This window comes from Amblyomma americanum, chromosome 10 (genome assembly GCF_052857255.1).
Source record: "Amblyomma americanum isolate KBUSLIRL-KWMA chromosome 10, ASM5285725v1, whole genome shotgun sequence".
NCBI lineage: Eukaryota > Metazoa > Arthropoda > Arachnida > Ixodida > Ixodidae > Amblyomma > Amblyomma americanum.
In genome coordinates, this window is record NC_135506.1 from 101,189,865 (window position 1) to 101,214,132 (window position 24,268).

Sequence of the window (24,268 nt, forward strand, 5' to 3'; positions counted from 1 at the left end):
CATATTGTGACTTCGTGCTTTTGTGCATTTGGTTTCGCTCGTCAGTGTCACGTCAGAGAACCGGTGTTTACCCGTTAAGGTCGCTTCCTGGTTGAATAATTTCCCGGGGAAGAGACGGAGTTTTTTTGTATCACTCTCGGTAAAGACCAGGGCTGTTCGATATGCTCGGAAAAGGAATGATTGCAGAGCCGAGTTATCTTCGACAGGATCGTCCTGTACGTGCACGCCATACTTCTCGTATATCACTTGCGTTCGAATGCGTTGTAGTCGGCGCAGGCCTTGCAAGCAAGTGCGCGCATCTACATATCACTAACTGACACGGTAACCGACTAATATCACTCTCGGACATCGTGCTATTATGCGACATCTAGATGGTTGCCAAGGCAAATCGTTCAGTAGAGTCAGTTGTTAGGCTAGTTGGCATTGCAGATTTAAGTTCCTAGCTTTCCAGCTCAGCGGTACAGGCTAAACAAGGAAGGAAGGATGAAATAAAAAGAACTAACATGGCGCTGACTGACAACTGTTTAGTTAGCGACGCATACACAGCTTGAATACCTTCAGACCAGCGTAGGCGCACACCATGCAAGAAAACAAGAAATATGTACCGCACATTTATCACAAAAAAATGAAAGAAACGTCTTTTCTGCGTTGTATAGTAAAACTGAAGCATCGCTAACGAAATATGACCCAGTTTTTTTTTTTCCTTGTAATAGGCCTCTATAGTTTCACGTGTGGTTTGCAATATCTGCTTCTGCTAAGAATCTTTACGCTTGAAAAACTTGGTGCACAATCCTTGCAAATACTGCAGTGCTCAGTCAGTCAGTCAGTCAGTCAGTCAGTCAGTCAGTCAGTCAGTCAGTCAGTCAGTCAGTCAGTCAGTCAGTCAGTCAGTCAGTCAGTCAGTCAGTCAGTCAGTCAGTCAGTCAGTCAGTCAGTCAGTCAGTCAGTCAGTCAGTCAGTCAGTCAGTCAGTCAGTCAGTCAGTCAGTCAGTCAGTCAGTCAGTCAGTCAGTCAGTCAGTCAGTCAGTCAGTCAGTCAGTCAGTCAGTCAGTCAGTCAGTCAGTCAGTCAGTCAGTCAGTCAGTCAGTCAGTCAGTCAGTCAGTCAGTCAGTCAGTCAGTCAGTCAGTCAGTCAGTCAGTCAGTCAGTCAGTCAGTCAGTCAGTCAGTCAGTCAGTCAGTCAGTCAGTCAGTCAGTCAGTCAGTCAGTCAGTCAGTCAGTCAGTCAGTCAGTCAGTCAGTCAGTCAGTCAGTCAGTCAGTCAGTCAGTCAGTCAGTCAGTCAGTCAGTCAGTCAGTCAGTCAGTCAGTCAGTCAGTCAGTCAACTTTAATTCCTCATGAAAGAAAGAGCACGTGACTAAAAGCTAAATGCTCTCGGGAACCTGAAGTGGCGAACATTCACGGCCGACGAAACTTGCCCAAGGAGGGAGAGAGCTAATTTGGATGTCGTTACCGCATAGCGGTTCTGGAAAAAATCTTTAACGTTGCCAAAGATGTGGTTTGTGCTGTAAACACCAGGCGGACCCGGGGCAAAGCTCACCCTTTCGACCGTGTAGCACATGTGATCAAGGTTTCCCTGGGAGTGAATTCTCTCGTGAGACAAGCGGGTAGGGTGTGGTACATGTAGCACATTACTGTCACCACTACTTCGCGAAACGAGAAAACGTAGTCTTGGAATTCGTAAAATTGGCTCTTTTTTGCTGAAATGCCTGTGATGTCCATGGCAAGTGCTTGAGATTGCTGTAAGAATCTATTTCGGCAGGAATTTCAGGCTACCATTCATTCATTCATTCATTCATTATTCATTTATTCTCACTCTCTCCCTCTTCTTCACATGCAGACACACAGACACACACTCCGAACTAAACGCTGTGCTTCAAAGGCACGCATTACTCAGTCATGAGTTGCTTCTGTTTTTTAAGTGCGGTCCTTTCTTCAACCCCTTTATCATTCCATTGATGTGGGCGATCAAAAGGTCTGCCGGAGGGAAGAGATTAGGAGGTCTGCTGGTATAGAGCTGGTCACGGCTAGGGAAATGCGGTGGTAAGGGCGAAAATGACGATGATACTTACATTAACCAATAACGCCATCTTACCGCAGCGCATCGCTATCAAAGCACTGCAATATCGACAGGCACGACCATGCACTATTGAGGACTGCTCAGTCGAAGGCCCGTGGCTAACACATAGCGTGAATTCTACTTGGATGCCTTAACATCTCTAAGAAGTAACAAAGGTAATGTCGCCTCGAGGAAACAAAGAATAGGTCGCGCTCGAAGGGCACGTCATTTAGACCGTAGCAGCCGCAGTTAGTGAAGTGTGTCTGTGTGTTGGGGGGGGGGGGGGGGTGTTGAATGAAAAAAAAGAAAAGTAATGTGCCCGGCCCTGCTGACTGGTTTCGACGGGTACATTATCGCTGCCTCGTACAGATAGAAAAGGCTGAAAGAATGAATAGATGAAAAAAAATCGAGTAGACAGGCGTCGTAACCATCTTCGCCGAAGCGATGGCGATCAAGGCTATGGCAAAAGCAAGATAGTTTTGCGCCCCTACAGAATACGCGAAGCAACGGCGCGTAATATATGTGTGTCATGTTCCCGTCACACTCCAACCTGACATGCAATTAGACAGCAGACTTGTTTGTTTTTTCTTCCATCGTTGCAGAAAATGCTCTGCCCGCGATGCCTGAATGTGATTTCAAACCACAGAGTGCTCGCCCTACGACCCTCTAGTTACGTGTAGAGCTGCCAGGGGGACGCTTTGAGCATGTTTTCGCGAACCAGAAATGATGTCATTAATCGCGGCAGCTAAGGGAGCTACTCATCAGCTTTTTACTCACGGTGACCAAACAAATGCAATGTTTATGCTTTTTACCAACTCCCCCTGTATCCACGGCAACAACTTCAATTCAATTCACAGGAGATTTTTCGTAGTCTTGATTTAAATGTGTTTTTTTTTTTTTGCTGCGTATCTACCGAATACAGTGAACGACAAAAAATTTGACTGCCGCGTTTGAAGACCTACAAAGAAAGATATACAAAATGGATTTTGATTTCCGTCAAGAAACAGAACTTTTGCTCGGATTTCGAAAGGATACACAAATCTATACCATAGGGTGTCCTGTGAAGGATATGAACAGTCACCGAAATGAAGAAAAGAATATGGAAATCTTATTCTTTTTACTCCTAGTTTTGTGGTGCTGATTACTGGTTAATTGAGAGTGTAATTACTTACGGCTCAAAGATAATGGATTAGCAAGTAGGAGAAAAAGCAGCCACATGCTGCCACAGGCTTATGATGTATAAAATGTCGTGAATACGTTGACGGTCGTTGAAGAGTAAGCAACCGATGAACGAAGAACAACTGAATTTAATACTGGGTAAAAGAGACAGCTTACAAAAAGGTTCGATGCGTACAAGGTTCGTTTTGCGACTGACGCTTTCGCCGTTGTCTCGTCGCTCCCACGGTCTGAGCCGCCAGACACCTCCCCTCTCGCCACTCGGGGACTCCGGCGTTGAGAGATGCTCTCCAGGGAGAGCGGCCTTGCGTGGCGCAGGGGGACGCGGGGCGCCCTCCTCGAAGGGCACAGACGGTAATAAATAAGTCCGAATGTTTCCGCAAAGCGGGGAATCGGTCTCAGAGGTCGACGCACGGAAAACCGTCTTTCCACGAAACATAACGTTCACAACACATTCCCGCCCGAAATGGCACTGACATTTCACAGCCACACTCACTTCACAAGCTCTAACGGATAGAGCAGTTGAACTGGACGACGCAGGGTTGCTCCTCCGGGAAGTCGCACGATGCATGACCGCACTCGCCCGTCACGCCCGGGAAAGGTCGCGTCAATTAGTGCCATCTTCCAGAGCTGTCTTGGCTGAAGAGATTCTTTAAGCAGCACAAGATCGCCTGCCTGTAGACTCCGGGTGGGGTTCTTTCGGTGAAACTGTGATGCTTGCAATTCCTTCAAGTACTCATTCATCCACTGCCGCCAGAATCCGCGCAGCAGTCGAGACCTGTTCGTGAACATTTGCCGTAGGTTCGCACCAGTAATGGCATTCAATTCGACATGCGGCACATCTGGCAGTGAGGTCAGCCTCTTGCCGGTGAGAAACGATGCCGGGCATAGCGGCTGAGGTTCGTTTGCTTCAGTGTGTACGTGCGTGAGTGGACGAGAGTTGAGGATGGCTTCCACTTCAATTAGCGTTGTGGTGAGCTGTTCAAAATTGAGACAACTTGTTCCTAGCGTTTTCTTTAAGGCTTTCTTTGTCAGGCCGACAAGTCGTTCGTAGAAGCCGCCCCACCAAGGCGCGCGTTCCACTATGAACTTCCACTCAACTCGGCTGTTCGCGAAGTAGTTTTTCACTTCGTCGCTTCTGATAATGCTCCAAAGAGTAGCTAGGTCCTTGCTTGCCTTCTTAAAGGTAAGTGCATTATCACTGTAGACAGTATGAGGTACACCTCGTCGGGCGATAAATCGGCGGAAAGCCAAAACAAAGGAGAGTGTAGACATGTCACTCACCAATTCAAGGTGGAGCGCTCGGGTGACGCCACAAGTGAACAGAGCGATGTAACACTTTGACGCACCATTCCCCTTGACAAGTAAAGGACCGGTGAAGTCAACTCCAGTCACTTGAAACGGGTGAGCCTCTGTTATTCTGTCCCTTGGAAGTGGTGCGCAGACCTCGTTGGGTGGTTGTGCGTGGTAGCGCTGACAGATAACGCACTCCTTGACTATTTTCTTTACCAGCTGTCTTGCGCCAATCACCCAGAATTTTTCTCTGAGTTGAGTCAGAGTATCGCGGATGCCTCCATGCAGCACTTGTCGGTGGCATTGTTTGGCTATAAGCATGGACAAGTCACTGTGTTTAGGCAGAATGATAGGGTGCTTGCTGTCATAAGTCAGTTGGCTCTGTTGAAGCCTTCCGTGCACTCTAAGAACACCGTGACTGTCGAGCTGCAAGGACACATTTTTCAGCGGTGAGTCTGAGGGGATTCTCTGGCTCTTTCGTACGCACTCTACTTCGTTGGCAAATCTAGTCTGTTGTTCATGAAGAATCCAGTATTCCTCTGACCTCTTTAGCTCCTCCGTTGTCAGTGGTCCGGATTCGCTTTTTTGGCGTCGTATTTTCGCGACAAATCGCAGCACCCAGGCGGTCACTCGAGCCAAGCGTGAGAAGGAACTGAAATGTCGCATTTCCGTCAAGGCGTCCGCTGCCGGTGTGGTTGCGGCGGCGGGTAGTGCCTTCGTTTCCCTTCTTCGCTCCAGCTCCGCCTCGGTGTATGTAGGCGCGATTCCGCACTGAGGCCAGTAGCATTCCTCCATGCAGATCCATCGTGGACCCGTCCACCAAAGCTCGTTATTCGACAGCTTCTGCGCGGGTAGACCGCGGGTAAGGAGATCTGCAGGATTCTCCTTTCCTGGGCAATGCTTCCAGGTAAATTCTCCAGTCAGCCTCTGAATATCGACCGCGCGATTGCGTACAAACTGCTGCCAGCGATCGGCGTTCCCCTGAATCCAATGCAATGCGATGGTTGAGTCTGTCCACAAATGGACATTTTGGGGAGGTTCCTCTAACTGGCCGAGAATGTAGCGACCTAATCGCGCAGCCAGCAGGCATGCCGTTAGCTCCAGCCTAGCTAGGGTAAGTTCCTTAATTGGAGCGACCTTAGATTTGCTTATTAGTATTGTCGCACTACCTTCCTCGCCATCTGTCGTCAGGTAGGCGACCGCTCCATAGGCGACTGGGCTCGCATCTGCAAAAATGTGCAAACTGGTTGCTGCGTCTCCACCTGCTTTTGCCTTGTAGTATCGCGGCACCTTGACCTCGGGGAGGTAAGACAGTTCGTCAAGCCACTTTGACCACTCCGCTGCAATTCCTTCGGGCAGGGCATCATCCCATTCGATATTCAGGCGCCAAAGTTGTTGAAATAGTACCTTCGCTCGTACAATGAAAGGGGATAGCCACCCTAGGGGATCGTAAATCCGTGCTGTGGTTTGTAGGACGGATCGTTTGGTGGGTGGTTCTGCCGTGGAGATTCTATCGGTGCAGGGGCAGAATGTTAGCAAGTCGGTACTTGGTTCCCACGTGAGGCCCAACACCTTCAACACTCCTGATAGATAACCCAGCGGCTTGGCTCCCTTCGAGTCTTGCTGAAATCTCTGACAAAGCTTTTCACTGTTAGATGCCCATTTGTGCAGCTGCATCGAGGCCGCTCCGAAAATGGCGTTTGCCTCGTTGTAGAGATTCAATGCGGCCTGTTCGTTTTCGGCTCCCATCAGTATGTCATCGACATAAAGGCTGCGTTGCAGTCGACTAGCAGTGATCGGGAACTGTTCTTCCGTGTTCTTTAAGTGATGTTGGAGAGTGGCAGAGAGCAAAAACGGACTGGCAGTCGTCCCGAATGGAACTCGTTTCATGCGCCACGTCAGAATTGGTGGAAGTGGACCACCTGGCTCAGGCTTCGTTTCGTACCACAAAAAACGCAGGGCATCTCTGTCCTCCGGTCTCACTGAGATCTGTAAAAACGCCTGCTCGATATCAGCTACGAGAGCTATCTTATGCCTGCGGAAGTTGAGCAGCATGCCCACAAGGTCGGCCGTTAAATTTGGACCACTTTCCAGGTTGTCATTCAGAGATTTTGCTGACCTGTTGTGAGACGAGGCGTCAAAAACAACACGCAGCTTGTGAGCGCCGCGGATTACAGCCTGATGCGGCATGTGATATACAGTGTTTGCGCCACTGTCGTTGGTTTCGACGATCTCTGCCATATTCAGTGCGCTGTACTGTCTTATAGCCGCATCATAATCATTCAATAGCTCTGGAGAGTTCTGCAGGCGTCTTGTCAGCTGGTGTAGGCGTCTGAGAGCAACCTCTCTGTTATCCTCTAAAGCCGTAACAGGTTTCCAGGGGAGGGCTACCTCATAACGACCCCCCTTCAGCTGTACCGTGTCCTCAAAAAACTCCACAGCAGCATTTTTTCCGGTCTTTGCCTCATTGTCATTTATCCCAATCGATTCCAATGTCCAGAATTTCGTCAATATGTCAGTTGTGCTTATTTCCGTGACCGAGGTTCGCAGGGTGATCGTTTGCATGCAGTGGGGCCCCTCGTCTATGCCTTGAACTGGTCCTTGAATGGTCCAACCAACAGCTGTTTCAACGGCTCTCAGTTTTCCGTCGATCTTTGTGGATCGGCCGGTCGTTAGCTCCCAAATGTGATCGGAACCTATTAAAAGCCCAATGTTTCTAGGCCCTCCGTCGTTGGTAAAATCGGCGGGTTCGTAGCCGAGTATTCTCAGCCTGTCCGTCAGTGTCACGGGTGGGGTTGGGATATACTGATCGCAAATTACGTCTGTCTCCAGAACCTCCAGTTCGCAAGTTTTCCCCTTTTTAGTTTTCACCTTGACCATAACTCGCCTGAATAATTTTTCTTCTTGGTGACCGCCAAAGACCCCCACGGTCAGCATTTCTTCTCCGAGAAGTCTGCATCCTATTCTTTTCGACGCTTCCGATGTGATGTACGAGCGTTGGCTTCCGCCATCGAAAAGGACTCGCAGTTGCGTCCAGGTTTTTTGGCCACCACAGTTAACTGCCGCCGTTTGCAGTAAGACGGTCCTCATGGGAGCGGATTCGGATCCTGTTGTCGACGTTTCAAGGCTAACCTGTGCGTTTGTGACTCCATTAGCTGCTTCTCTTTTGCGAGCTACCAAGTAGGAAGGGTCACATGTTGAGGTAGCGTGTCTCTTCCCGCACTTCATGCATTTCATGTACACATTACAATTTCTTGAACGATGCCCTTTTCGTGTACATTTAAAGCATCTTCCTGCCGCTTGTAGAAGTTGTTTCTTTTCGTCTATGCTTTTCTGTGCATCGCATTCATGCGTCTGATGCTCCTCAGCCTTGCAGAAGAAACAGCCTTCCTTCGTTATATTTTGGTGCAGGGCTGCAGCGGTCGAAAAAGTCTTATTCATCTTTTTGGAAGGCGGCTTCGTTTTCTCCTTTCGACTGTCATTAGCGCTTTTAGTTATATCCATGTTCCTTAATGCAGCCAGATTTTCTCGACTTTCCACTTCGACCCTCAGGAAAGCAATAAGGCGTGAAAAGGACGTCACAGTACCTTTTTTAGTGTCGTTAGAGCTTTCCGAAGCGTCGTCGGTCGTTGATTCCTCGTCCTCGTCCGAGGAGCTAGTTGTCGCGATGAGGCATTGACGGCTGTAGTCGAGAAGGATGTCCGTTGGTAAAGCTCGTTGCACAATCGGCATGAGCAGTGAGCTGTAGGAGTCATGCCTTTGACCCAGTGTCTCCAAGCCCTTGATGTGCGCAGCCAGAGTATCGTACAGGCGACGAAGTCCGCGTACGTCGTCCGAAGAGCGAACTGGCTGTATATCAATCAGCTTCTTCATATGCTCTTGGATTAGGAGCTCTTCGTTGCCGAAGCGCTTCTTGAGGAGCTCTACGGCGTCGCTGTAGCACCGTGCGGTTGGTGGAAGTCCGGCGAGTGCAGCAGCGGCGTCACCTGTGACCGATGCCCTCAGGTAGTGGAACTTGTCGACAGATGACAGTTCTTCGTTCTTGTCGACTACTTGTTCGAACACTTCCCAGAAGGGCTGCCAGTCGTGTCGCCGTCCGCTGAATCTCGTGAGCTCCAGCCTTGGCAGTTTGAGCCTAATCTTGGAGGTCGTTGTGGCCTGAGCGGCGTTATTCTCGTGCTGAGTCGTTGGTGGGTTTCCAGTCGGGTTGGAGATACACTGTTGCAGCTTTGCCAAGACGGTTACGATGCGATCGTTGTATTCGAAAATCTGCTCGTATTCCGTCTCGGCCTGATCATCATCCAGTATCTCCTCGAAACGACTGTTCACAGCGTTGAGCTCAGCATGGAGAGACATTAGTCGAGCGTGCAAGACACTAGCATCGCTCTGAGTTAGCCGATCTAGACGCTCGAGGCATTCCTTGATAAGCTTCGTTACTTGAGTGCGCAATACCTTTCGCTTCTTGCAGATGTGCTCCATCGTTGTACCAGTACCGTTGTGGATCACCGGAATTGCTTCAAATAACCAAAGGATGAGACGACTTCATGTAGCAGCGTTGGATCTGTTGAGATGACAGGCCACAATAAGGCGAATATCCACGGTTCGTTGTTCGCAATTTCGTCTCTTCACTTCCCGTCCCGGGTTTCGGCACCAAAACTTTTGTATAAAATGTCGTGAATACGTTGACGGTCGTTGAAGAGTAAGCAACCGATGAACGAAGAACAACTGAATTTAATACTGGGTAAAAGAGACAGCTTACAAACAGGTTCGATGCGTACAAGGTTCGTTTTGCTACTGACGCTTTCGCCGTTGTCTCGTCGCTCCCACGGTCTGAGCCGCCAGACACCTCCCCTCTCGCCACTCGGGGACTCCGGCGTTGAGAGATGCTCTCCAGGGAGAGCGGCCTTGCGTGGCGCAGGGGGACGCGGGGCGCCCTCCTCGAAGGGCACAGACGGTAATAAATAAGTCCGAATGTTTCCGCAAAGCGGGGAATCGGTCTCAGAGGTCGACGCACGGAAAACCGTCTTTCCACGAAACATAACGTTCACAACATATGAACCCACAAACCCCGAATTTCGCGTATGGTGCTCTACCCATAGTGTGTGTAATATATAGAATCCTTGCAAAGAACTTGCAAGTCTAAGGGCATTTAAGACTACTTACGTGTTTTGAAGGCGAAAGCATTAATTTTTTTAAATTATATTTTTCCCTCCTTCCTAATGACACACCTACTCATTCGCATATAGTCGTAAGGCAACGCATACGCTAGGTTCAGGTTCATTCGCCAACAATCGAAGCGGTTTTGTGCCCTATGGGCTGCGTGCTCGCCTCGCAAACTGAAGGCCCTTGGTTCAATTCCCCGCACCTTCGGAAGAAATTCTCTTTTCTGATGACGTCATTGGGAGGTTTTATAAACCACTTTTCCTGGACGCCGAAAACAACGCCGGGTTTCGTGGCTAATAGCTCATGCAAGGTTCTCGCATTTAAAAAATGACATTGGTAGCAGCTCATTAACGGTATACAGTCGAACCTCGTTATAATGAAACTGATTATAACAAAATATTGGTTATAACGAAGGAATGATTATTCGCTGATTACTAAGCCGCCGAGCGTGGCGTCACGAGAGCGATGGCTTAGCCAGGAGGACTCACCAGAGTCGTAGCCGAAAAGGATGCCCCCCAAGGAGGCGATGCAAGCAGCCAGCAGCACAGGAAGGAAGGATCTGTCTTTGGTCCCGGCCTGTGCCTGACTCGTGGGCGCCAATGCGTTCGTTCCGGTGGATGGCGTCTGGTTAGCATCGTGCTCTTTCTCACTGCTTACAGGTGGCTTCGACGGTAGGTCCCCGCACACGGACTGGGCCTTTGGTGTGGCTGCTGCATTAAAAAGAGAACAGAAAACGATACGATCCGTTTACTAACGAGATTAAGCAAACGTATGCAGAGAGCGTGTGAATGTACGAAATAATCAGTTGAGTCATACATTGCTTCCTTAAGTACAGGGTTGGTCAAAAGTTCCTAGGCCGCAGGGTCTGCTTTCGATCCATTCAGAGGCGCATTTTGTACACCCCCGAAGCTCGTTATATCTGTACGGTGTAGGAGAAGCATCCTTCTCACCTCTGATAACTTGGTAGATTTACAGGGTTCCTAAGTGCCCGTCTATAATGCTTAAAAGCGCACCCTGTGGCCTGAAACGTCCCACCAACCCTGAACATATTGGCCCTCTGCTGAAATGGAAAGGAGATGCTTGGTAGCGTAAGTGTTGAAGAAAGAGGAAAACCAACTCAGTAAAAAGGGCGGAGAATGAGCGCCTGTTTGCGTTCTTTGTACACTGTATGCGTGCTCCCAGAACCCTCCACCTGGGCATGTGCATCCAGGCCGAATATCAAGTCCTTGTAATGGGAAGGAGGCGCTAGCATTCTCAAGACCAGGTAACAGAATTGCGCCACAAATGATCGGCCGCAATTAATTATCCAGGTGTGGCTACACAAGAGCACTTGCAGTCAGTATAGCCCAATGTAAGCTAGGCCTTTTGCTTCCAATCATCTCATTTGCAGCGTAGACCTGGAGGTACCGCAGGGTAGTGGGCAACTTGCCAGCAATCAGGTGTGCCCTGACATCACGGACCGGAACACAAATGCGTTGTACGCATTTGTGAAGACCTTCTATATTCACTCTATATTCACCCTAATGTTCACCTAGCCGTGTCCAACGTTCTCGGACAAAAATTTCGAATACTGGAAAATTTTAAGCTACTTTATGGAAATATTGATGGTAATGGTCCATTACTGTGATGTGTACCAAAAATCTTTCTTTGAAGCAGTTAGGCATGAAGCAATTAAAACTGCCACACAAAACCAGTGAGGAATGCTGTTGGCGATCGCAAAAACGTTAATAGTAAAAAAAATGCAAGCCTGTTGGCGTGATATCTGCGGATATAGTGATTGTCATCGATAAATCTTACAATATATGAAAAAATTGCGTTCATGAACTTTTTCCGGTTAAAAAATGCTTTTGTCCAGAATTGCTAAGTATGAGGTATTTATTTATTTTATTCGAAGGGGTAACTCTTCGTACATTGCAAATCGCAGGCCTTTTTTGTCAGCTAACGACCGCATTCCCAATACATATTCTCCATTGCAGTGAGCTCGGCAGAACTTCTGTCGCCATTTTCATGCAGATAGATGTTGTCACCAGTCGAAAGATCCTTTGGGGGTGTCTCTTGCTTCATACGCATCGTTTGGAATAATAATAATAATAATTGGTTTTTTGGGGAAAGGAAATGGCGCAGTATCTGTCTCATATATCGTTGGACGCCTGAACAGCGCCGTAAGGTAAGGGATAAAGGAGGGAGTGAAAGAAGAAAGGAAGGAAGAGGTGCCGTAGTGGAGGGCTCCGGAATAATTTCGACCACCTGTGGATCTTTAACGTGCACTGACATCGCACAGCACACGGGCGCCTTAGCGTTTTTCTCCATGAAAACGCAGCCGCCGCATATTTTGGAACAAAAACTAATTCTTGATCCCTCGGGTAAATATTTGGCAAATTTGACATTTTTGCGTCACATTTTCCGATCATTTTGGGGCTTTGCAACAGTTGCTTACATACTGGCCGGAAATTACTAGACGGTGCTTCGCGTTGCAAAGTCAATAATAATAATAATGATAATAATAATAATAATAATAATAATAATAATAATAATAATAATAATTGGTTTGGGGGGAAAGGAAATGGTGCAATATCTGTCTCATATATCGTTGGACACCTGAACCGCGCCGTAAGGGAAGGGATGAAGGAGGGGGTGAAAGAAGAAAGGAAGAAAGAGGTGCCGCAGTGGAGTGCTCCGGAATAATTTCGACCACCTAGGGATCTTTAACGTGCGCCAACAAATCGAGTTTCTTCAGCTGTTAATGTGCTATTTAGCTGCGAAAATATTTGCGATTAATCGAAATAACATGCGCTTTTTGAAAGGGCTAAAAAGTTTCCGGCTCCTTTCTGCAAGGAGCGACTAAGGGTTCGGATAGCGCACCTAACTGTAGCTTGGAATACTCCACAAGGACGACGGGTTCAAGTGGGGAGAGGACAGGGGAAGAAAATACGCGGCGAGCATAGATAGCCGCAGTAATTTCGTTCGTGTGGTTGCGCTTCAGAGTTAAAGAGTACAAATGGGGTCTTATTCTCTCTTCTCATTTACAATTAGCTTCGTAAAAGCGTCTGCCCTGTAAAAGACCAGGGGCACTATTCCTTTGCTACACAGCATCTACGATTGTGCACGCAACTTTTCAAATTTTTTTCGGAGCGTCTCGACCCGTTTCTCAGAAGTCAGTGATGCCGGCTACGTCTTAAACCCCAACAGAACATAATGATACGGATATTTCGTTCCAAAAGCCACAAATAAAAATGGTCGTCCCGAAGTTCTACGGTGCGCTTAGAAAGTTCTTTCTGGTTCTGTAACTTTTTTAGTCCCTTACGAGATTGAATGTTTTATAAAAGAACACAGTAGCTATTTTTGTTTCTCGTGGGAACAGATTTAATGGTAAATAAATTATTTTGGCATAAACGTGCTTGTTCTTCAGGATGTACAGCTGAAATTTCGTGAGCTTGGAAGTTTTCGGTGGGCGTGAATTTGTTAGGTTTTTAAAGCCACTCATGTTATTTATCTGAAATAGGGGGTTCCAATTGCACGCACACAAATTTTCAGATCCTTCTCGATAGTAGAACATGATGCGTGTCAGAAAACGTTTTGTACTAATGGCACACCACTAGCCGATGCATGGGCGCCCATGTTAACCTGTTTCCGCTCCATAGTTGCTCTGGAGCGGCGACAGTAAAACGAATCTGAAAGAAAATTTAACTATACGATGAAGCGACGCTGTTGCAAGGTGTGAATGAGTGGTGAGAAGTTACAGCAGACAGGGCATGAAGTTCTAACGCATGGGCTAACATCTTCACTCCTCGGAGTGAAGGCCCTACTGAAACCCCGCCAATGATTAACGATTTGCCCAGACGAAAACAAATCCCCTTGTCGAAACGTTGGCAAGCACCCTGAGGTTTTACTCCCCCCCCCTGTTCACTTTGTGTGCACCGTGCTCATAGTTATCTAGGCAGTATTCCGGATAAAACATTGAGAAAGAAGCTGCACTTGCACCGCTGCCAGCGGGGAGGCAAAATGCAATGTTTGTAGCTTAAAAGGCAACTCAGAGAGCTGCACACAGCCGCGAAGGCTGTTATTCCAAGAGTGCATTTTCCTCCTAGCTCATTAGAAATGTGTAAAGATAAAAAGGTAACTAAGCGCCGACTCCGTGCTTATACCTTTCCCGTCTTTTTCCCCAACAATATAAATATATACGAAAGAGCAGCATAAGAATAGTAGTACATCTGTGATGGCATGAACGCCACAGTGCTTGCTTCAACAAAGTGGCCTTCTATTATGAAGCTAACCACTCAAGCATAAGCATACGCATGCGGCATTGAGTTGAAGGGCCTATATCAAAAGCTGTTTTTAAAATCCGTACTGGAAATTTGCATCGGGTTAATTTCGTAATATCATTTCGCCGTTGAGATACGTTCGCACGCAAAGTTCAAAAAATTTGCATGGACGCGCTCGGTGTTGGAATAAAAAATGAAGCAAGGACGCGAAAAAAAAGAAAGAAAGGAAGAAAGAAAGAAAGAAAGAAAGAAAGAAAGAAAGAAAGAAAAAGAAAGAAAGAAAGGAAGAAAGAAAGAAAGAAGAAAGAAAGAAAGAAAGGAAGAAAGAAAGAAAGAAGGAAAGAAAGAAAGAAAGAAAGAAAGAAAGAAAGAAAGAAAGAAAGAAAGAAGAAAGAAAGAAAGAAAGAAAGAAAGAAAGAAAGAAAGAAAGGAAGAATACACGTTGGTCTACTATTCCAGCGCGTCCTTGATTCTGATTCGCACGCGGAAGTCTGCAATCTCCTTGTGCAAGCCACCCTCATACACATACGTTGACATTGTAGGCGCGCAGAGAGCGAAATCTATATTTATAAAGTTCCCCGGAATTGTGCAACATAATTGCGCGGCTGTGCGAGGCCAGACCTGATTTACCTAACGTATCTGAAGAGAGCTAGCAAAATGTCGCAGTGCGAGCACTTGCGAGAATCGCCGGTCACGCGCTTTTGTGAACGTCACTCACCGCTTCCTAAAAACGGCTCACTCGCTCGGAGCTCGTCCAAGACGCGCAGCAATCGAGCGTCCGCCTCGGGACCAGTGTTCATGACTCGCAGCTGGAGCGGGGAGGCCGCGTGCAGGTGGCGAAGAGGCCTCAGTAACAAGAAACACAACACACGCGACAAAAAAAAAAACTCAGCCAAAAGAGAGAGAGCAGAGATGATGGTAGAGCAGTTGTTAAGGGTCTCGGCTTTCCCACAGCGTTGCTACAGGGCGGGTGAGGTCGGTTCGCCGCAGCTGTGATGAGGCACGCCCCCTTCCCTCTAACGTTCGATCAGTCTCAGACTCTTTTTCTGGCCCCGTTCGAGCTTGGTAGCACGCCAAACGGGTGGGCGAACTTTGAATTTTACGAGCCTTGTGGCGCAACTGTGTTGTTTGCGAAGTTCGCTTAATCTTTCATCGAGATGCAGAGGTATGATCGATGAAAGCGCTCTGGTTGCGTATTTCTTCGGTTCGCTTCTAGCGTGCCCAGCTTCTTTGGTGGTCGTCGAAGTGGTTATGAGGATAATGCGAGATGGCTTCGCAATGTGAGGAAAGTGGTGGTGGGAGGTATAGTCGCTGGCCTGCAACGGATTTCACGTCGCTCCAAAATTTTTCAACACTACCTTTTTTTTTTGTTAACAGCAGAAGCTTGCTCGGTGGGTTTTACCCACGCGGACAGAGCAGCAAGCGAAAGTTTTCGTTCTGTGAACTCGCTCCTTGACCCAGCGATGATGCCTCACACCGCTGCGCGGTGTCCACTTGTAATCGCTTCTTTGCTTTTTGGTGCCAACTGCGGGAACTAAATTGTAATATCTTATATTACGATACGGTGTTCCAGAGGTTCCCAGTCGTAGCAGCGGTCAATGCACGTCTGCAAGCTACTTCCATCCTGACAGCGTACCTCTAGCTCAAACTTGTAAGCCACTCCAGGAAAATGTGGGTTTGCTAGCAAATGTCTTCCGACTGTCTTGATGCAAATTCGCAACTCGTCGAAGAAAGATTCAGATTGAACGACGTTAAAACTGACTACAGCTGTATTAAAGGACGCAGATCCGGTTTGGAAGAAACTTCCCACGTCGTTTGATTGACCACGGCAGCTTGTTCAGCAGAGAACTGCGCTGGAATACGCTATACGTTGATGAACGACTGATGTGGTAATTTTTTTCCCAGCCATTCATTCGAGTATCTTCTGTTAGGTGGCGTGCTTGAGCTGACAACGCCGGGGCATTGTCCCGCCTGCGGCTAAGTGTGTGCTGTCAGTTCCAGTTCAAACAAAAAGGGTGGCTACTAAGCACCACGCACGACTTAGTTCTTTGCACTCTGATTCAGGACTCGTTGCACATCGGCGTTTAGCTTTGTAGCAGAATCTTATGACGTTTGTAGAAGGCGGCAGCTGCAAAAATTGATAGTTTTCTTCAATGGACCCCTGACACCAACTTAAGAATCACTTGCACAGAGTTTCCTGGTCGTATGTGTTCGTAGTTCGCTGACTTGACGTTGTGCTTCAACACACCTTGGATCTGAGGTACACACCGGGGTCTCTCCTGAACTCCCCCAGGAATTGCCAAGGCGTCCTTTTTTCTCTAGCACAGCCAGATGCTCCTAAAGGTTAGATGATGAGCAGACGGTAGAACCTGTGTCTGAGCCTGAAGATACGTCTGCAAACTCCGTCGTCCTGACCAGACGTCAAGGTGACGGTGAATAGTGACTCACCAATGGTACGACCTCCGGTTTCAGGAGGACCGCTACCGCCGCACGTGAGCCTGGAGAGACAGCGCGAATACTCCGTTGTCCCTGACGCGACAAACCAATAGACTCGCCGGACTTCTCGGATCCTCGAAGATCTTCTGCAAGCCGAGGACAGTGGTGCCAACCAGCGGATAGCTGCACGGCAACAGACGTGTCGACGGTCGTGATCGCACTACGCTGGTCGTGAGACCGACGTCGGTGTCGGCAGCGACCGGCTTGTCGGCAGAATGAAAGGAAGTGGGGCGATGCAGCCAGCGACCCCACTGCGCGGTGGCTCCTTGCGCCATATCGCGAAGGGTTTTCTTTTTGCTCGCCGCCTCTTTTCTTGGCGCGTTCCGGCGTTCGAGTGAGAGAGCCGCCCGTATCAGCTCGGCGGAGACGACGAGAGGTCTCCAAAAACACGAGCATCGCACGAAGCAGTGCGCAGCGGGCATCGGTCAAGCAGCAGCAGCAGCAGCAACCGCAGGTAGACGCTGAGGAAAAAAGGTCTGAGACGTGCGGGCTTCCAGCGATAAGGACGTGATAGCATGCAAAACGGCGATAAAGTGCACTTAACCCCCCTCCCCCTTGTAAATTGTGTAACGTATTCCTTGTGGTTATCCATGTTTACTGTCCCTGGCCTAACTCCAACTGGTTACAGTCAGTGCGACCTGCAGGTCGCAAGGCTGATGGGTGTGACAATTTTCCATGCAACACACCGGTTAGGTAGATAACGGAACGGTACAGTATTACGTGAAGTCCGTGTATTTATTTAGATTGCTCACCTTTACCTCGTTTCCTGTTTTTCTTTTTCTATTCAAGAACGGACTGCCTTGAGTGAAGCTTACTCTGAACCCGCTGATAAACAACGCCTCAGGGAATCATCACTGTGCGTGCGACGAGCTCAAAAACCGATAGTGCATAAAGAGTACGGATGGTGTTCCCTTTCAGCGTAGGCACTCGTGCCACGCCGAGTCAGATCTGCAAGTAGTGAGCGGTTATGATCTTAAGGCGGCTGACTGCCTTGAGTGAAGCTTACTCTGAACCCGCTGATAAACAACGCCTCAGGGAATCATCACTGTGCGTGCGACGAGCTCAAAAACCGATAGTGCATAAAGAGTACGGATGGTGTTCCCTTTCAGCGTAGGCACTCGTGCCACGCCGAGTCAGATCTGCAAGTAGTGAGCGGTTATGATCTTAAGGCGGCTGAGTTTTATAGAGCTTAGAGATAAGCAGTCCTCTGTACTCTTCTTGAACATACTCCGGGCACCAAAGGTTATCTTTTGACTGCATGTTTGCTCTTTGTCCCAAGGTCGAAGTACGTAGATGCTATGCTCATTTGCGCGTTTGCCAAACACAAACATCACGTACGTTTTTCCTGTATGTAGGCTGGATAACGGGCGTGAACTTTTTGTTGCGGAATTAAATTTGATTTGATTTGATCTCAACATAAAGTTGCAGGGAGAAAGTAGAACCAATGTAGGATACAACTCAAGAACAAAGCAGCGAACGCCCCTCATGGAGGGACCTCCAGTCAGCGGCGTCGAGTGACCAGCATGACGCCGTGCCTAATCCACTTGTATTCGCTAGCCTCACACCGCGGGAGCTTTCACGTGTCAGGGGATGGACCATAGTTTCAATTAATAATCAGCTACATCACGTCAACCGGTTGACACCATTGGCTGAACGGCGTTCTTTGAGGGGAATTTGCTTTTACGTTCTTGAATTGTATCTGACTATAGAAAGAACTAGATGCTAGCATAGCGCATGCTAAAAAGTGGATTTTAACTTAATGGAAGACTACACTGGCCTTGGGGTTAAAGTGTCTCAATTTCGAGGGCGTCGACTGTTTCGACTAGCAAGCCACGTCGATTAAGTGATGGCAAAAGCTGCATTTGCGGTTGATATTCACGCGTTTCGAAAGCATCAAGATCGGATTACTCTGCCAAAGTCAAACAACGCGTACTTGTATGACAAGCCAGTTCATGCGACAGAGCTAAGTTTGCTCCAGTGGTCGACAAAACAGCTGGGGAATCTGAGCATTCACGCTTCACAGCGGAGAAATGAAATGGAAGAGGTGAGGGGACAGGAAGAGAGGATAGGGGGAGAAGTAATATACACAAACTATTTACCCAGTAAGGAATGTGTCCAGGTTGTGCGCGTGATTAGTTCACGATGGAGGTATTAAAACACACGCGCACAGCACGGGGCGTCCAGTTGTTAATCGTCCAAAGTAGAACTCGCAGAGCGTTCATTCACTGCGTGTAACTACCTGGCGGAGAATTTCCGCTGCCCCAGCTCAGGTGCTTCAGTATCGATGGCAGATGCCGGGCAGGTAAAAATCTTTTCCTTCCTTTCTATTATTATTTTAATAAAACCACTTACTACGACTTCACAGCGGCATGGGAGATTCAGGAGCATATCGTATTCACCCGACGATGTCGCCTGTAGTATACTGCCGAATAACCTTCTTAATATTTCATGCGATTGTATTCGTTATGATTGTTTCACTAGCCTCTGTTCGGATGAGCTCATGAATAAACAATAAGGAAAACGGAAACAAACCTGAATTAAAGCAGCAGACAGAGGCACGATCGTTAATTGCTACCACCGGTAAATGTTGGAATCATAGGCACCCAAAACCTGCGGGCGCGCTGACAGCAGCATACTTTTGGCAAATGTTCATATAAGGCGAAGGTTGTCGATGTCCAGCTGCACTTGTCAGCACTGACAAGAGGAAAATATTAAGTATCTGGGCAGGTTATTTTTTTATGTATGGCAACTAACCAGCTCAGATAAACGTTCACAGAAACTCCACAACTATTCCATAATGACACCCACGGCCGTGTCAGAGAGACTGCACTAACAGCGTTCACTTCATAGCAGCCTCGACCTTAACCCTCATAGCGCAATACTTTTGCTCGTCTTTATAAATATAAAACTTCAGAGCGTTAAGGACGAACACACAGAGACAATGAACAGGAACATCGCCCACCCACGTCCACTGTCTGCCTGCATGTTTTTGCACTGTTGAACTTTACCTTCATTAAGAATGAACCAACTAGTTCAGCAACTGGTTTTATTGATTTTTTTGCTAATCTAGTCGTCCGTTTCATTTTGAGTGGCAACGACCAGTACACATCGTCACAGCGTCAGACAGGAGTGCGGCTTGCATGTCAGCTGCCTGTGCGAGCATTTAAGCCCGTGCTTTGCGTTTCACAAACTAGTATACTGCGAACGCGAACGACCTTGTTACCGAACGCCGACGTGGACACGAACGACTGAAGCAGAGCACAACTGAAGCACAGGTGCACGCATTCCTCGGCTTCCCGAAGCGACACGTTAGCGCTTCCCGACACAATACACCGTAAACTCGAGCGAAGCCCTTGCGTAATCACATGAAAACGCAAACATCGTCGGCGGTGTTGTTCGCTCGCTTCACGGGGTCTTTTCAACCGTGGAGCACATTCCCAGGGGATGAATTACGGAACGAGGACAGTTTCAAAACAGTCACAAAAGAGTCGTAAAGACTCCGCTCTTATTGGTCGGCATGGTCTGGCGGGCGCATCGACCAATAGCAGCGAGATTAATGGATCCGTTTGTGGCAGGTTTTTGATTTGATCTTTCCGTAATTCGGACCCAACTCTGACATCCGCGTTAGTCTCCTTGACCAAGTGAGCCAAGTTGCGTTTAGAACTATAGAGTTAATACCCTGACCCTAGAGCAAAAGCAGCGGCCACAGTCCCATGCGCACCGTCTCCACGACCCTTTCTAACCATGTTCACTGCCATTATCAACGTTTTTAAGTAATATAAAAACGTTGGCCATTATAGGGTCTCCTCCTGATACCCGGCCATTACTTTGCGCACCATATACGGGGCATAATAACCTGGCAACGTTGAGATTTCCCGGTCACGTGATTCTAGCCTGTACCTGGATGGCCGTTAGTACAGTGAAACTGAAACTCGCAGGCCACACTCCTTGATCGTTTTTAAGACTCAGGTGCTTAGGCGCGAAAAAGAAAAAAAAAGCTGTTTCCTTTTTGCCAATTCAGTGGTTGTCGAAGAAATTCTCCACCTCTCTCTCTGCAATTTTATCACTATGGCGTGTCGCAGAGGATCAGGCGTCAGCGTCGTCGGCGTCGTTGACCTTGAGCGAAAAATTCACGAAAAATCCCAAGAGAGCAGCTTAGGAGGAAGATCGACCACCTATGTCGCGTGACCTTGCGGCCTCATCGCAACCTGCCCACCGGATAGTGAGCAAACTGCCCACCGCTGCAGGTGGCAGTTAAATAAATCATTAGGCGCGAAAGGTTGCCCGCGAAGAGCACCTGGGTCGCGCAAGCCCCACTGGAGGCAGCACATGCCATCGCAGGGCAGTGGTGTATCGCTTAACCGGTGCACCACTGCGCCAAAGAGTGGTATGATGACTCTCAGCGATCTATGCTAGTAAAGGACGCTGCATTCGCTAAGTTTGTTCAAACACTTCCTTTCTTGTTGGTCCTATTTTTCATCGCTTTTTTCAGATTTTTCAACAACAAAAAAGCAGTGAAAGAGGGAAGAGATCACAGAAAAGTAGCAGGGTGGTCCACTGCGGCAAGCCGGGTTATTTCCGCGCATATTCTACGTGATGTTCCGTTTCGTGCGAGCATTACTGCGTGATTCCTGCGAGGCTTGCTCAACCCTTGACCAAGCCCTTAAATCGCACGACTGCCGGCCTTAAGTACCTTGCGCTTACGTAGCTGCGCTGGAGATGCTGTCGGTTGTTACCGCGTAATTACGGTAATATTGCGAGACGACCGTACAGCCGGCGAATGCCTCGGTGTCGTAAGATCAACGCGCTGACATTTCTGTACATACTGAGAGCACTTTTGTATTCCTTTCTTTTTAAGCTCACGACCAGACCTGGCGCCCAACAATGGACAACGAGGCTTTGGAGTCGCCTTGAAACTACTGTTGAAAAGAGTGATATGACAGGCTAAGAGGCAGAACGCACGCGGCTGCGATAACGCATTGTAACCAGAATGTTCTTTCCTCCATCTAAACTTGCCGTCCTGTGGCGTTCTCTTGTAAGAGTATGTGTCGGACAAACTTCAATGAGCATTAACACTACAACAGTGTCAACGATGACGAAACCTATCAGTATATTCCATAGACTGCAGAAAATGTGGTTTTATCGTTCGGCGGTTTTATCGCTAGACGGAACTCGAAGAGTTTGCCGTCGTTAGAAACGGACGAGATAGATTCGCCAGAAGAAACTGAAGCCCTAAAAAGTAATCGTTCCAGTGAACATTGTATAAGCATGTTTTCTCTGCGTTCACCAAGTAAAAGGCTGAAATTCCTGGGCGCGGTTCGCATGCATGCCCCAGTGAGTGTTGCTGCTTGCCTATTTTTCTTGCGTCATTTTGAACTTTTTATTTTTATTTTAACATTTGTCTCCTCGAATAATCTTTCATTTGGCAGCCAGCAATTTTGCCCGTCTTTCTTATTTCGTATTTCAGTGTCCTGAACGCTGAGTTTCCAACATTCTGACGTCATAGTTTGAATGAACTTTCCGAACCATTTAAACGTACGATCGCGCTTTCCAGCCATTTTCGAAAAGCTCGACGTAGGCCACAGCACGTAGACAGAGAACACGGTCGCTGACCCGTCCTTCACGGTGTTCTAGAAAGCACACAGGCGAATAAACCCTACTTCACTTCACGTGCTCACCTTACGCCGTTTCGGTGATAAACGGCTGAGGACCCATACCTCGGGTCCTGGCGGACATTTGAGGGTCACAAGTTGTGAAACATCTTGCGTTATCGACGGTGTCACCGAATTTGAGTGCCGTCGAAGATAGTGTTGCACACATTGAAGTGACAGCTGCGAGGGTTGGTCATTTTTTTTCTGTTTTAAATACAGCAGCAAGGGCAAAATTCTTCACAGTCACAACTGTCGTCATCGCTGGCGATATTATATCTCTTCGTTGTTTTGCAACGTTACGCGACGCAAGCGTGCATGGGGATTTGTCTGTATTGCTTGTTTGTCATTCTTTTTTAGTCCCTTTCTTTCCAACGCTACCTTTCTCAACAGTCAGACACCCAGGCAGGGTTAAGTTACGAACATTTCGTGCGGCATTAAGTTCGCACAAAGATGTTCTTCCTATAACTCAACTGTTCATGTATACTGAGAAATCACTTCAACGGACAAAAAATGAAGGACATAATAGAGGTAAAGCTTCTCGTTTCGTTGCGGTGTCCTAATTTTCTGGGGCTCGCATCTCGAGGACCCATTATCCAACCAGATATGATCCTTTCAACCAATCAAGCCCAACTTTCTCGGACACAAATTTTTAAAATTGGAACATTACAAGCTACCGTTGTGGAAATGTTGAACGTAATGGTCCATTATTGTGATATGTAGCAAAATCTTTCTTTCAAAGTGTTTCCATCGATCGCATTGAACAGTCAAGACTGCCATAGAAAACCAATGGGGAACGCTTTTGACAACAGAAAAAACGTTAATAGAAAAAAAACTTAAGACTGCTTTCGGGTGATCTGCGGGAATATTGATTGTTATAGTGAAATCTTACATTATATAAAAAAATTGCCTTCATAAACGGTTTCCCACTCAAAAATACTTTTGTCCAGAATTGCTGAGTATGACACAGCCTTCGTGAAGTGCACATTGAACACTGTGGGTTTGCTTTCGTGCCCCAAGGATTTCCACATCTACCGCGCGTGAGTCGGTGAGCGGAAACCTCTCATTGTTCCTAAGATTAGGTGCGTCACAAACGCACAAGCGTCAAGGGTGCTACAAGAAGCCACCTCGTGCAGCATTATGCGTCGTGGCATGTGTGCGTACTTTTAGTTGTCAGCATTTTCAGCAGGGTCACGCGGGTCAGACCAGACGTACTGGCGACACACAAAGAGTTAGCTGGATTCTTCAGAAAACACGACCGGAGCAAAGAAAGCTATGCGCAGGACACATGAACAGTGCCCGTCCAGCGCATTTCCTTCTTGTCATGTTTCTCGTTTTGACGTAAAAATTCAACCGCCACCAACACGCCCAGGCATTTACACAGGTCAAAACACTTGTCTATAGAACTACCGAACTGTGTGCTCCGCAGCCCCCAAAGCCGCTGCGACCAGGAAGACAAAAATGATGACGAAATCCAATGAGTTTAACTGCACATGCTTCCATCCAGACAATTTTAAACAAATGTTATCGCTAGATATCGCGTGTTCAGCCAGAAACACGCCCAGAACGTGTTCTAGGCAATCGTTTTGCCCTCTGTGCGAGAATTAGTGCGGTGAGTCGCTGAATGTCGGAAATAAACTGAGAGCTCGCACGAAGCGCACTCTGCCAGCCGATTTTCTTCACACAGAAGGGGCACGTCTCCACACTACCACGCTTATGCTTTCGCTCCATAGTCGAAAAAAGCAGAGGGTGAGGGACACGAATGAGCATGAGATTGATAAATTGCTAAATTTCGATCACTATAAGTACGTTTGGAGAGCAGACCATGTACAGCCTATTGTACTGAGACCATCGATTCACTTATTGGTGTATTGATGGGTTTATTTATTTAGCTATTGATTGATTAATTGATTAATTAATTGATTGATTGATTGATTGATTGATTGATCGATAACGCACTCCTTTTTTATAAATGGGGATGCGCTAAATGGCAGCATACTCTCTTTATACTCCTTTCTGTTCATAATGTACACCCTTCGCCTAGATGCAATTCTTAGACAGGGCCGCCGCGGTGGCTGAGTCGTTATGGCGCTGGGCTGCTGGCCCTCAAGACGCGGGTTCGATCCCGTCCGCGGCGGTCGAATTTCGATGGAGGCGAAATTCTAGAGGCCCG

At 47.8% G+C, this 24,268-nt stretch overlaps 1 protein-coding gene across 2 annotated transcripts in view; it reads right to left on the reverse strand.

Moving 5' to 3' along the window:
• Positions 1 to 24,268, reverse strand: part of LOC144107737 (solute carrier family 2, facilitated glucose transporter member 10-like) — a 66,772-nt gene that overhangs the window by 18,419 nt on the left and 24,085 nt on the right. Inside the window, exons 1-2 of one of the 2 annotated variants that reach the window (XM_077640888.1) lie at positions 14,670 to 16,008; positions 10,177 to 10,399 (exon numbers count right to left, since the gene is read on the reverse strand). In XM_077640888.1, the coding sequence (XP_077497014.1) occupies positions 10,177 to 10,399; positions 14,670 to 14,751 (305 nt within the window). In that variant the 5' untranslated portion in view covers positions 14,752 to 16,008. Of the gene's footprint in view, positions 1 to 10,176; positions 10,400 to 14,669; positions 16,009 to 24,268 lie in introns of those variants that run through there. The other variant, XM_077640889.1, reaches the window with a different exon arrangement.